Genomic DNA, 14,115 nt, shown 5'->3' on the forward strand with positions numbered 1-14,115 from the left:
TTTGCAGGGACTAAAATCATATTTTAGCCTTAAAATAAAATAACAAAACTAATTGAGTGTCACGTGATTCAATTAATTCGTGCCATGTGACATACTATAAGACAAAATTTTAAAATTTAAAGAATTCAAATAAAATAATTGTTTTTAATTAGCACTATTATTAACATTTATTCTCTCTCAAAGAAAAACATTTATCCTGATTTAATTAAAAAAACAAAATCATCATAAAGAGGGAACTCCAGTTCTTTTTTCTACTTTTTCCTCGAAAATTCATCACCATCACAATTAACACCATATTTACTTTTTCCTAGCTTTGTTTTTATCACAGTTACATTTCCCTTCTAGAAGACCCCTTTAAGATATTTACGCTATGTGATACATCAGTCCTGCGCATATCTCAAACCATTCCCTGTATTCACAGAGTACCTTCATGTTTCAAACGCAATAAGATTTCATATGGGTTTTGAATCACGGAAGATCGTTAACACATAATATTTGCATTCCTGAACAATGGCCAATGGTGCCAGATCCCTAAAAAAAAACACATACCTCTAACTAGTGCCTTTATACTATCATCTACAAATCCTTACCAATAGAACTCTCAACGATTTCCACTCAAAGAGTTGCAATTCGAGATCATATCTAAATCATACTAAACTGAAGAGAAACGTATAAAAAATATACCCTTTTTGGTTAAGCAAGAAATTAAACTTTTCCAAAACAAGCTCTAAACCAAATCGCTCTCAAAAAAAAAAAAAAAAAAACTCTAAACCAAATCATAATTATTGACGGCCTGAAACTTACCAAAACAATATTACTCCCTCCGTCTTATATTAAATGACGATTATGGATGGAATTGGTCAGACAAGCCTACAAGGACCTACGGCCTAGTCTATGACAGATCAGGTCAAACTTTTTTCTTAAATAGGGAAAATTTAGGTTTTTTAAAAGTCTATTTAGTTTAAAAGGTCAGGTCACAAGCTATTAAAAAAGACTTTTAGGCCTATTAGGCCAGCCTACTTAAGTAAATATGAATAATATTATTGATTATTATATTATATACTCTACTTTGAATTAAATTATAAATTTGTCAACCTTTAAAGTAATTTAAGCTTATTAGTTTACATTATTTTTCGCATATTTAAATGTATTATTATAAATTAGAATTGAAATATGATATAATATATAGTAAACTTCTCTAAAACTTCATGTTAAATATCGAAAAGAATTTAATATCATTGATCTATTAGCTTGGTAGTCAATTTAACATTAGATCGCATTACTTATTTAAAGATGTTTATATGAAATAGACTTTTAAATAGGCTAGCAAGTCTAATCAGGCTTTCATAAGGCTAGGCTAAGACCTAAAAAGTAAGTCTATGACATGCCTTAAAAAAATTTGACAAGCCAGACTTAGGCCTTGCAAAGCCTAACTCGGCCCAGCCTATTTTTATCTCTAGTGACGACCTTGTCACACATACTAATACACAATTTTGATCTTAAATAACTTTACTAATCTCTTAGAAAAAATTATAAAATTTGATATTTTGAAAATATTCATCGAGACGAATCCAACGACATCTTATATGATATTATTTATCAAAGTGCGGTCAAAGTATATTAGTAGAAAAATACGGTCAAAGTATATTAGAACAATATTGCACATTTTCAAATAGGTCATCCGACGAAGGAAGTAATTAAAAACAATTATTTTATTTAAATTTTTTTAATTTTAAAATTTTGTTTTTAACGGTCAACTAACAAAGGATCAATAACAATTTTTTAACAAAGTGCAGGTATCTAAACCAAAAAAAAATAAAAAATACCAAAAACTGATCAAAGTAGAGTGACTAGTAATGTTCGTTGCAAGTGCAATAGCTATAGTTTATAAGACGACTTTGACTTGAAATAGTAACAGTAATACTCACAAAAGTAAGCAATTCATACAGCTTCATCATTTCACTTGCAACTTCAGATTCACTTATCACTTTGAAGAGTTTTCACCATCCAATCAATCCATGAGCTACAACTACAAAGTGTTCTTGAGTATCTGCGCTCAGGACAGGGATCATTTTATTTGGCATCTCAATACGGTTCTTCGTTCAAAAGCTGGAACCGCTCTTTTCGGGGTTGAGGAGAGGTTGCAATATGAGTCAGAACTCGATGCAATAGTTGGATACTGCAAGCTTGCTATAGTCGTTTTTTCAAGTAATTATAACAAATCAATATCGTGTGTTCAAGAATTGGAGAAAATAACTGAATGTTGTCGAACCTCAGACTTGGTTGTTTTTCCTGTGTTCTTTGATGGTGTCTATCCCTTGCATGAAAGATCAGAGGGAGGTATGTTTGATGGAAACGCTTTTCATGATTTTATCGATAGAATCGGTAAAGACAAAGACAAGTTTTTGAGTTGGGTAGTAGGGGTCACTAAAGCTACCGAATATTTTGGGCCGAGTGATCTCATTTACAGGTACTTTTAAACTTAAATATTTGCTTGATTTCAAATATTAGTATATGTTTTGATTTGATTTAAACCCCATGGATTGCCTCCGTGGTGTAAGCTTTGAGACCAGGAAGTTTGGTCGGCTTCTATACACGTGCGTTCCTAGCATTTCTCTTATTTAAATGAACTATAAATGAATTAACTATGCCAATTCATAAATCAGTTTCGTTGACACTCCAAGTCACCACAACACGATGTTTTGAAATCACAAGTCACAACTATGTTGGCACCCCAAGTCATCATCATATATATTATTACTACAAAAGAATAACATTACAAAAAATTGGTGGGGCTGCATGATCTTGAATGCGTTTCAGATCATGTTTCATGATCCTAAATGCGTCTCACATGATCTTGCATTATCAAATTCAATTTTACACTCATTTCAGTCGATCCAAGAAAATTTTAAAATTGTCATTACATCTTTATATGATTTTTCTTTGGATCCTCTAAAGGCAAGATTATTCATAGCAAGACCTTTCACAAATGAAAATAATCTATGTAAAGCTTGTCTCCAATGCTCTTTCTTTTTCATAGTTTCTTCTTGCAAGTATTTATCAATTGTTTGATTTTATTAGTCATATGTTCGAGACTACTTTCATGTTTTTTTAGTCTTCGGCTAATATGCTAGCAATCACTTAAGTCGTCCTCACTTGCTAGCAAACTCAAGTTTCTAGAAGTAGAAGATTTAAACAATTCACCACAAAAACAATAAACTTTGTCAACATATTTGCAATAAACTAACCATTTTTCAATCGCTAATCTCGCCATTGCTTAATTTTAATGAAAAATCAATTATGAAAAATGTCTATGATATTTATCATTTGGAAAATTAAGAATCATTTCTCTAGTAGACCCCCTTTCAACTATAATATCCTTTTATTTGTTTTCAAGATTCTCCCAATTCCTTGGATTATAAATATCAAAATGAGGAATTTTTTGTTCATAATCATCATTAAGATTTTCAATATTAGATGTCTTTGGCAAATTATTGGCAACGAACCTATAAGGGGTCCACAAAAATTTTATAGAGGAGGAGTGTCTATAAAAAGGCTTGTTTTATAGTGTATATATAGGAAATCGCACCAAGAGGGCCTAAACATTAACATACTTCAAACAACCCTTAACCCTTTTTCTTTAGAACTCAATTGTCAATGTTTGGGCCCTTTGGGTGCAACTTATTATATACCCCCATATAAAACAAGGCTTGTTATACACACTCTCTGTAAAAAACAATTGGGGCCATGCAGGCCTGGGCCCTAGGTCGTTGCACCCCCGCCCTCTACCAAGGGTTGGGTTTGAGGTTTGAATCCGTGCCAACAATTCCCATGTCAGTCCATACAGAGTTTTGTTCTGGCTTCAATTGAGCCTTCGCTACTCACTAGTGGAAGGAGGGATTAGTCCCTGCTTAATCGGTCATTGAGTTGCATACCAAATCTAAAAGAAAAAAAAAATTGATTTGATTGTGAGTTTTGCAAATATAAGTTCTTTTAAAAATAGATGATCGAGACATGAGATTGTAATTTTCACATTTCCTTTGACCTGTGCACATGTATAAGTTCTTCATATCTTATACAGGTACGAACATGAATATGTTCAGGATTATATTAGGGACATAGGTGAACATGTAAGTCGTGTACTGAAAAAGAGAGACTCATTCAGTGCTTTCTATACAAAGAGCATAAATTCAGGGGCGCAAGATGTGATTCAACTATTGAAACAGTCAAAATCTCCTCTCATACTAGGGATATGGGGGATGCCAGGGATTGGTAAATCAAGCATTGTCCATGCCATATGTAATCAAATTGGTCCCTATTTTGAGCACATGTCGTTCCTCGAAAATGCTGAGGGATTATGGAAAGATAAACTTCAAGTTTATTTAGAAGAGGAACTTATTTTTCATATTGACGAACAATTTGAACGTAATATATCTACAACAGAAGCAAGAAGAATGATTTCAAAAGAAAAACTTCGACATAAAAGGGTACTTCTTATACTTGACAATGTTGATAAATTGGATCAGCTAAAGGCTTTGTGTGGAAATCGGGAATGGTTTGGTCGAGGAAGCAAAATAATCATCACAACAAGAGATAGACATCTACTCAAGAAACATGGAGTTGACTATATCTACGGAGTGAAACAACTGGACGAAAGTGAATCGCTTGAGCTTTTTAATTTGGGTGCATTCAGACAAGCAACTTCTGGTAAAGATTTTGTTGAACTTTCGAGACAAGTAGTTGCTTATTCTGGGGGATTGCCTCTTGCTCTTAAAGTTCTTGGCAGCAATTTGTATTCGAAAAGAGTAGATTTCTGGGAGTCTGAGTTGCATTTGCTCAAAATGTTTCCACTACAAGAAGTACAAAGAGTTCTAGAAGATAGTTTTAATGATTTGAGTGATGTAGAGAGACGGGTATTCCTTGATATAGCACTTTTCTTTATCGGGATGAACCAAAATGATGTACTCGAAACATTAAATAGGTCAACACAATGCACAGATCTTCAAATAAGTCTCCTTCAAGACAAGAGCTTTGTAACCATCGATGAGAATAACAATCTTCAAATGCATGTTTTGCTACAATCCATGGCAAGAGATGTCATTAGGAGGAAATCAAGTAATAAGACCGATCAGGTGAGTGTTGGTGTGTGTGTGTGTTTGTGTCTGATTTTGAGGCTAGCTCTATTTGAGGTATCACCAATGTATGGTATTTTGGTTCCAAAAAGGAAAACGAATCAAAGTAAACATTAATGAAATCAGTTCGCTAACATTTAGTTTCTTAATCATCAAAAGAACATCGAAAGTTTATCAGTATGATTGTAAATTGAAAAGAAAAAAAAAATATATATTAAATTGTGGGTAATCTCATAGTTGATGATTTTATTTTTTTCTTTTCTTCGATGTTTCAGCCAAAGGTGTACGATGTATTCTTGAGTTTCAGAGGGGAAGATAGTCGTGCAAAGTTCATGTCACATCTCTTTTCCTCTCTTCAAAATGAAGGGATTCATGCTTTCAAAGACGATAACGAGATTCAACGAGGAGATCAGATCTCAATCTCACTGTTGCGAGCAATTGGGCAGTCTAGAATTTCTATCATTGTTTTGTCTACAAATTATGCCAATTCAAGATGGTGTATGCTAGAGTTGGAGAAGATAATGGAAATTGGAAGAACCAAGGGTCTTATTGTTGTGCCAGTGTTCTATGAGGTAGCTCCCTCAGAAGTACGTGATCAGAAAGGTCGGTTTGGAAAAGCTTTTAAAAAGTTGATATCGAAAATCTCAATGGATGAATCCAAAAAGAGTAATTGGAGAAGAGATCTCTTTGATATTGGTGGCATAGCTGGGTTTGTACTCTTAGGTTCCAGGTTAGTTTTGTTCTCTCTTAGACTATTGTCTGTGATACTTGCATATAATTCTCTTTCCTCTTTTGATAAAAGCATATGTTGAATAATGATTATATACATACAATTGATTATGCACCTTATTATTGTTTCTTATTTTATAGGAATGAAAGTGCTGATATCAAAAACATTGTTGAACGTGTCACACATTTGCTTGATAGGACAAAGTTATTTGTTGCTGAACATCCAGTGGGTTTAGAATCTCGTGTGGACACTGTGATTAAGCTATTAAACATAAAAAAATCAGATGTTTTACTTCTTGGGATATGGGGAATGGGGGGTACAGGTAAAACAACCATTGCCAAAGCCATTTATAATCAAATTGGGAGCAAATTTGAGGGAATGAGCTTCCTTTTGGGTGTACGGGAATTCTGGGAGACACATACTAATCTAGTTTCACTGCAGCAACAGGTACTTTGTGATGTTTACAAAACAACAACATCCAAGATACATGACATCGAATCAGGGAAAATTATATTGAAGCAAAGACTTGCTCAGAAAAGGGTGCTTTTTGTGCTTGATGATGTAACTGAATTGCACCAACTAAATGCTTTGTGTGGAAGTCGCGAATGGTTTGGTTCCGGAAGTAGAATAATCATCACGACAAGAGATATGAGGCTCCTAAGATCATGTGATCAATTGTATGCTATAAAAGAAATGGACGAAAGTGAATCTCTTGAGCTTTTCAGTTGGCATGCATTCAAGCTACCAAGTCCTCCAATCGATTTTGCTACACATTCAACAGATGTGATTGCTTATTCTGGAAGATTGCCACTAGCACTTGAAGTCCTTGGCTCCTATTTGTCTGACTGTGAAATAACAGAGTGGCAGAAAGTTTTGGAGAAACTCAAATGTATTCCCCATGATCAAGTACAGAAGAAGCTAAGAGTAAGCTTTGATGGTTTAAAAGATGTTACAGAGCAACAAATATTTCTCGATATAGCCTGTTTCTTTATTGGGATGGACCAAAATGATGTAATTCAAATATTAAATGGGTGTGGGTTTTTTGCTGATTCTGGAATGAAAATCCTTTTAGAGCGAAGCCTTGTAACTGTTGACAATGGGAACAAGCTTAGAGTGCATGATTTGTTGAGAGACATGGGAAGACAAATAATTTATGAGGAATCACCGTTGGATCCTGAGAACCGCAGTAGGTTGTGGCGTAGTGACGAAGTAATTGATATGTTATATAATGATTCTAATCTTAAGGTAATTACTTTTTTTGAACAATCTTAAGGTAATTAATTACTAATTAGAGAACTCCTTGTATTGTTTATAGAAGTTACTGAAAAATACAGTAGAAGAGGTTGAGAACCATACATTATTGAATCAATGATCAAGATTCATGAAATATGAAAATTAGTATTATTCATGATTTGGTTTTTGTTAATTGTGTGTGTTAAAGAGTCCCACATCGAATAAGTGATAGCTTGACAATGCATTTATAAGTGGCGGCAATTCATGATTTTTTATGTTTCTCTGATTTTTTTTAATTTCAGGGAGCAGAAGCTGTCAAGGGTCTGGCTTTGAAATTTCCAAAAGAAAATTTAGTTCGTCTAAATTCCAATGCATTTCAGAAGATGTATAAACTCAGATTGCTTCAACTTGCTGGGGTGAAACTTAAAGGAGATTTTAAACACCTTTCGAGAAATCTTAGATGGTTGTACTGGCATGGATTTCCATTAACTTACATTCCTGCAGAATTTCAGCAAGAAAGTCTAGTTGCCATCGAATTGAAATATAGTAATCTCACACAAACGTGGAAGAAGAACAAGGTACAAATTTTATTTAATATTTCCTCATGAAAGAAGAACAAGCAATAAATTTAAATCTACCATTTCATCTTGGTATTTAGTTTTTGTATAGTGCACTTCAAGGAAGAGTGCATTGCTGTTCCAAAGTTTCACTTTAATTAATAGTAAATTATTTAGAGAAACTTTTTGTAAAACAATAATAATATTCTAGTGTTTTAAAATTGACTTATATTTTGTGCGTTATGTTTAAATAAACTCAACCAAACAACTACAATAGAGTACACAAGAAAGAAAGAAAGAAGGTAACTGTATATACGAGGATGAGGATGCAACAAATAGAAAAGAGATGAATAAGATGATTGTGCAATTACTTTAAAGCATGTTTGAATACTAACCTTCAGGTTTGATTCGCTCCCGCTATGTTTTCAAAACTAGATGCAATAGGGTATCCATGATTCCCTTTCAAGATGCATTGGAATTCCTAAATATAAATTGCACATCCAGTGTCAAGCACACCATTCAATGATAGTTTACGGAACAATTGTTTCCTAACTACTATTTACCCATAAGAAAAGAAAATAAATTATTTACTGTTTTGATTTTGGCAAAAACTTAGATCATAATACAGAGCAACATGCACAACTTGATAAAAAAAACTTTTAACAAAGAGTGGCACATAACATAGAAAACAAAGATTCAAACGAAAAGATATATTCATTCATAATTAAACACATAACATAGAAAACAACATAGTAATTTGAATCTCAAACCCTTTAGACTTTGTTTGCAAGTTTAGAGTGAAAGGGATGTGAGGATTTTGAAAGAAAAAAAATGTAAGCAATTGGATGAAATAGAGGACATTGGGAGGGGAGGGGAGGGCTTGGGAGGGTTATTTTTTAATAATATAAAATCCTCCTTGTTTGGAGAAACTCAAAAATTAAATTGGAGGAGGGTTTTGTTTAGGAGGGTTTATATGAATTTTTCAAGTTTAATCTATCTTGTTATAAAATTCTTAAAATTAAAAATATATTAATCATAAGCATTAATTTATCATTCACTAACAAAAACTCTTTCAAAAAATGTGAAAGAGTTCTCAATTTTCTCCTATATTTTCCACCCCCTGAGCGCTCCCTTCCCCTCCCCTTCAAACTCTCAAACAAAGTCTTAAGAGACGCACACCTTTTAAGTGTTTTTTTTATTCTATTATTTTGAAAATCTCTGACAATAGTGTCAATTTGAGTTAAGAAATATTGAGTAGAGTATCATGTTCTGAAGTATTAATGTGTCTTTGATATCTGTATTTAGTAAAACTATGAAAATTAATTTTTAAAACTATGTCTTCGCACATGTCCTCTAAAAATATTGTTAGCTGCACTTGTGTAACATTAATTGGTCTCTATGTCTGCAAATAAAGCGTGTGTTACACACTGCGAAGTATTCAGTGGAAAATAGTCATTCTTCCAAATTCAAATCTAGTTTTTCTCCGAAATTTTTCTTACTATTCTCTTGTGGTTTTATTTTCTTGCAGATGCTAAAGAACTTAAAAATTCTTAATCTTAGTCATTCTCAGGATTTGACTGAAACTCCAGACTTCTCATATATGCCGAATCTTGAAAAGCTAGTACTCAAAGACTGTCCAAGTTTGTCTGCGGTCTCCCATAGCATTGGATCTCTCCATAAACTTCTTCTGATAAATTTAACGAACTGCACAGGTCTTCGGAAACTTCCGAGAAGCATCTATACATTAAAATCTCTACAAACTTTGATTCTTTCTGGATGTTCCATGATTGACAAATTGGAGGAGGATTTGGTACAGATGGAATCTCTTATTACCTTGATTGCAGATAAGACTGCTATAAAAAAAGTTCCATTTTCAATAGTAAGAATGAAAAACATTGGATATATTTCTTTAAGCGGCTTTGAAGGATTTTCACGTGATGTATTCCCTTCTCTCATTCGCTCTTGGATGTCGCCTTCAAATAATGTGATATCCCTAGTTCAAACATATGTACCCATGTCATCACTTGCTTCTTCCAAGGACATTCAAAAACTTCGAATTCTTTGTGTGGAGTGTGGTTCAGATCTACAACTAACTCAAGATATAGCAAGATTTTTGGATGTATTAAAAGCCACAAAGTGTCAGAACTTGGAAGCAAGTGCAAGTTCAACTACATCACATATTTCTGATCTGTATGCGCCTGCTTTAACTGATGATTGCCTTGGTCAAGTTTGCACTTCAATGTCAAAGAATTACTTGAAATATCTCCTTATTCAGATGGGAACAAAATGCCAAGTCTCTAACATTGCCGAAGAATGTATTTTACAGGTTTGAATTATTTTTTTACTGTTTCATATTTTTCAAACATAATCGATTAATATCATTCCATAATGTTATTTTTATGATATTTACTTTTCCATGTTATTCTAATATTAATTCAAAAAAAGAATACAAATGTAATTTGAAAATCCATAAACTTATCCAAATTAAACTACCTTTAATTAGATTCGATCAGATTTTTTAAATGATTCATCCAAATCGAACCTAACCGTATGTAATTTTATATCTGAATCAACTAGTTGTTTGTCTCAACTGATTCAAATCTCACTGCAAACATCCTTAGTTGAAATTATATTTTCTAAGAAATTATTTCCTCCTTAATTTGAATCTGACACATTTAATTCTTAAAGTTTTAAAACTTACTTTACATTAATTATAGTTTTTGAAATGGGTGTAAACTGGGAACAACTCCATGATTAAGTCTCACATTTTGTTTAAGGATCAAGTCACAGATAATTCAAGTGAAGAATTAAAAATTACAAGCACTGTGCTAAAAAAAGATTATATTACGCGCAAAATACATTTTAAGGAAAAAATAAACCTATTTCAGACAAGAATATTTATATATATTACTAATTCCTACTAAATTACTAATAAATTACATTTAGATAATGAACTTTTGTCTTTTTGGATCCTCTAAATTACTAATTCCATTTTACAGACTGCAGATGAGACATCGGATTCATTTTTGCTTCCCTGTGACAATAATTGTGAATGGTCAAGCTTTAGTTGCAAAGGTTGTTCCATAATATTTGATATCCCAACAATAAAGGGGCGAAACCTGAAGAGTATGATATTGTTCATTGTCTATTACTCTTCCCCGGAGAACATAGCATCAGAAGGGTGTCAAGGTGTATTGATCATAAATTACACAAAGAGAATCATTCAGGTTTACAAAAGAGATACTCTAACCTCTTTTGGCCATGAGGATTGGCGGACCGTAACGTCAATTCTAGAACCTGGTAACAAAGTGGAGGTTATGGTTGTTTTAGGGGAAGGTTTCATTGCTGACAAGACTACAATATCTCTATCATATGATGAACCAGACGACAAAAAAATGGAACGCTGTCATGTAGTAGATGAGGAGGATGTTATTGTTTCTGGCAACGATGATAATAATGTCAGTGTTTCCAGTGGTGATGATGAAACCATCAATCGCTTTGGAGAGGAAACTATGAACCACATCCAGATTACCAAGCACGGCGATGGGTTATGTGTTGATGTCGTGGGACCGATACAGCTAGTACCAAATGACCTTGACCAGCCTGTAGAGGCAGTAGCTGAGGAGATTCATCCAGCTGAAGAACAACCTGATCAGGAGCACCATGTTCCTCCACCTGAGTGTGAGCCTGAACAGCATGCAACAGTAGCATCTGCGACCATAGAACCTACTCTAGGCGCTCAGATTTTGGATGCAATCAGAGAGCTCAGGGCTGATTTTGTCAGACACGAGCAGACTGTTACAGCTAGGTTCAATGCAGTAGAGGTGAGATTAGAGGAGCTTGCTGATGTCGTTACCCAGATACAGCGTGACGTAGAAAGTTAGACGTGGGATTCTATTCTTGGTTTGGTTTGATGTTGCTCTTTTTTTTTTCTTTCTATAATCACTAGGGGATTAGTATTGTACACCCTATGTACTTTTAGTTGTACTTGATCTTTTTTCTTATGATATCAGTAGTTTATTCATACCAATTTCAGTGTTCTATCGTTATATGAATTCTTAGTTCTTACTATTTTGTATATCCAAATTCGAATTGAATTTAGAATTCATTTCGTTGTTCTGTCCATCTTGGTTCAATTATGTCACAGATTTCGTACTGCTAACCAGTTAGGTAATAATTCTAATTGATTAACATCAACTTTATTTTAAACTTATTAATTAAGTGTTGGGTATAATTATGTTTGTTTACATAAGAAAACTTAGTGCATTTTATTCATAATAATCGTAGAGATAAAAGATGGAATTCTAATAAAAATGTGGAAACTAGCATGACATGGAGCTACCCTATCTAAACTATGAGCAATTTCATTGGATTGTCTTCTAATGAACTTTACATCAGAGTTCACTAAATCAGAAGCGAGTAGACGATTGTAGTCATTGATAATTGCACTAAAGTCAGAAACACCATGCTTATTACCGTAGATGTTCTAAACTACTATTTTGGAGTCCGCATTGACCAATTGAAGATCACAGACCCATTGAAGGGCAGAGAGAATACCTGACACCTCCCCAATGCCCGCGTCTACCCACTTTGTCTCATCTCGGCCCTCATCTTGACGGAAGCTTTGATTCCTAAGGACTTGTGCGTTTTCCCATATGATTAGGAGATTTCCTGCTATATCACAAATTGTTTGGGAGGATTCGAATGTGTCATTCCATAATTTGGTATTCCTACGCTTCCATAAACTCCATAAGGTGACCCTAAAAACTTGATTTTGATGTGTGTCGGGCTTCTGTGTAACAAGCCCAAATTTTGAAACTTTAACTTATGAAATTTTTCGTCAAAAAGATGATTTTTTTTTCTCAAAAATAATAAAAGTAACTAAAAACTCATAGGTTTCAAGAGAATAAATAAATTTCTCATCAATTTTAAAAATAGTAAATCAAAATTGTCTTACATCAAAAATATATAATTAACAAGCCGAGGTTTTCTGGAATTTGTGGCTACCTAAGCATTCCTTCATGCCATACACTTCCCTTTGAATACCCATGCAAGCAATCACCTCCTTTGAACTTTTGACAAACCATTGCTAAAATCTTTGTTACTAAATTGGTAAAATTCAAGAAAAAGCAAGTTCATTAATAATAGACAAAATCAGATGCAATACAAAAGATATCGGGCATACAACTGAATTCAAAACAGACACACTAACAAAGACAACTTATTGAAAAAGATAATTGTGGACATAATTTTTTTTTCTTTTTTCCGTCCATCTTTACATTCTTTTTTGGGTTAATTAAGTAAATGGTCCCCATAAATATTCAAAATTTCATATTTAGTCCTTACAAAATAAAACCGCACTTTTTAGTCCCTGTAAAAAATTTCGTTTGTATTTTTAGTCCCTATAAAATTTTCCATCACCATTTTAAGTCCCCGTAAAAATTTTACGTCAGCATTTTCGGTCCCTAAAATGCTAAAGGAAAATGTCACAGGGACTAAAAAATGTGATTTTATTTTGTAGGGACTAAAAAAAAATTCTAAATATTTATAAGGAACATTTACTTAATTAACCCTTATTTTTTTTACTGAAAATAAAGACATGCAAAATAACAAATATTAGAAAAATGATTGGTTGTCTCCCATCAAGCGCTTTCTTTTATGTCATTGAGTTTGACGCTTCAACCACTATTAGGGTTGCAAATTAGACAGAAAAAATATATCACTCTTCTTCTTCCTCTTGTTTGGCAGAAATTCCATAAATTTGGCACAAAGAATCAGATACTCACAACTTGATTGATGAGAAAGACAATTTAAGATATTCCCACAACCGAGCTGGTTTGAAGACAATCCTCGAGTCGACTGTAAGAATCGAATCTAAATTTTTTCGAGGAGGGAGTCATGTTCTCAATACTATGTTGATTAGAAAAGTGGTAACACACTTTTTTATTTTATTTTTATTTTTATAGTAAAGCAGTCTAGTGACTAAAAATTTTCTTTTTAAGGAGAAAAAGTGAGGTGTCCGGGGTTTGAACCCTGACCACTGCATATATTATGTAATGTCCTTACCAACTGAGTTAAACTTATTGATAATTTTTTTTATAGTTAGAAACTCACGGGGACTCTAACAACACACTTTCTATCACCCTCTATTATATATCTGTTAATACTCACATGGTCCCACCAAACTATATGGATCCCATATAAATTTAACAGAATCTTAACTAATGTGTTAGAAAATATATGCTAGAGTGTGTTACTCACATTATTCATGTTGGTAATATATTTTTTTGTTAAATAATGCTATTTTCTTACTCAACATGGCTGCGGTTATGGTGCATAAGGAAATCCTTATGCACCCTGCATAAATTCAGAAATAGTTTATGTGAGTTGTACTCCAAAACAATTAGATGTATTTAATGGTTTCCAGCACCTGCATAAATCATAGTATATTTTGTATAAAATT

At 33.3% G+C, this 14,115-nt stretch overlaps 1 protein-coding gene across 1 annotated transcript; it reads left to right on the top strand.

Moving 5' to 3' along the window:
• Nucleotides 1-1,875: 1,875 nt before the first annotated feature.
• On the top strand, nucleotides 1,876-11,682 carry LOC11414600 (disease resistance-like protein CSA1). The gene is made up of 7 exons (XM_003604850.4): nucleotides 1,876-2,470; nucleotides 4,082-5,132; nucleotides 5,408-5,862; nucleotides 6,003-7,107; nucleotides 7,398-7,673; nucleotides 9,181-9,978; nucleotides 10,652-11,682. The coding sequence occupies exons 1-7, from the start codon at nucleotides 2,019-2,021 to the stop codon at nucleotides 11,534-11,536; spliced, it is 5,022 nt and encodes a 1,673-aa protein (XP_003604898.4). The 5' UTR covers nucleotides 1,876-2,018; the 3' UTR covers nucleotides 11,537-11,682.
• Nucleotides 11,683-14,115: the final 2,433 nt, after the last annotated feature.

Source organism: Medicago truncatula, chromosome 4, assembly GCF_003473485.1.
Source record: "Medicago truncatula cultivar Jemalong A17 chromosome 4, MtrunA17r5.0-ANR, whole genome shotgun sequence".
In the NCBI taxonomy this organism is placed as follows: domain Eukaryota; kingdom Viridiplantae; phylum Streptophyta; class Magnoliopsida; order Fabales; family Fabaceae; genus Medicago; species Medicago truncatula.

Excerpts from the sequence above, each read along its gene's own strand:
- LOC11414600 (XM_003604850.4), top strand. The coding sequence starts at position 2,019 with ATGAGCTACAACTACAAAGTGTTCTTGAGTATCTGCGCTCAGGACAGG. Across the intron at positions 5,133-5,407 it reads CAAGTAATAAGACCGATCAG|CCAAAGGTGTACGATGTATT; the intron begins GTGAGTGTTGGT and ends TCGATGTTTCAG. Across the intron at positions 7,674-9,180 it reads AAACGTGGAAGAAGAACAAG|ATGCTAAAGAACTTAAAAAT; the intron begins GTACAAATTTTA and ends ATTTTCTTGCAG.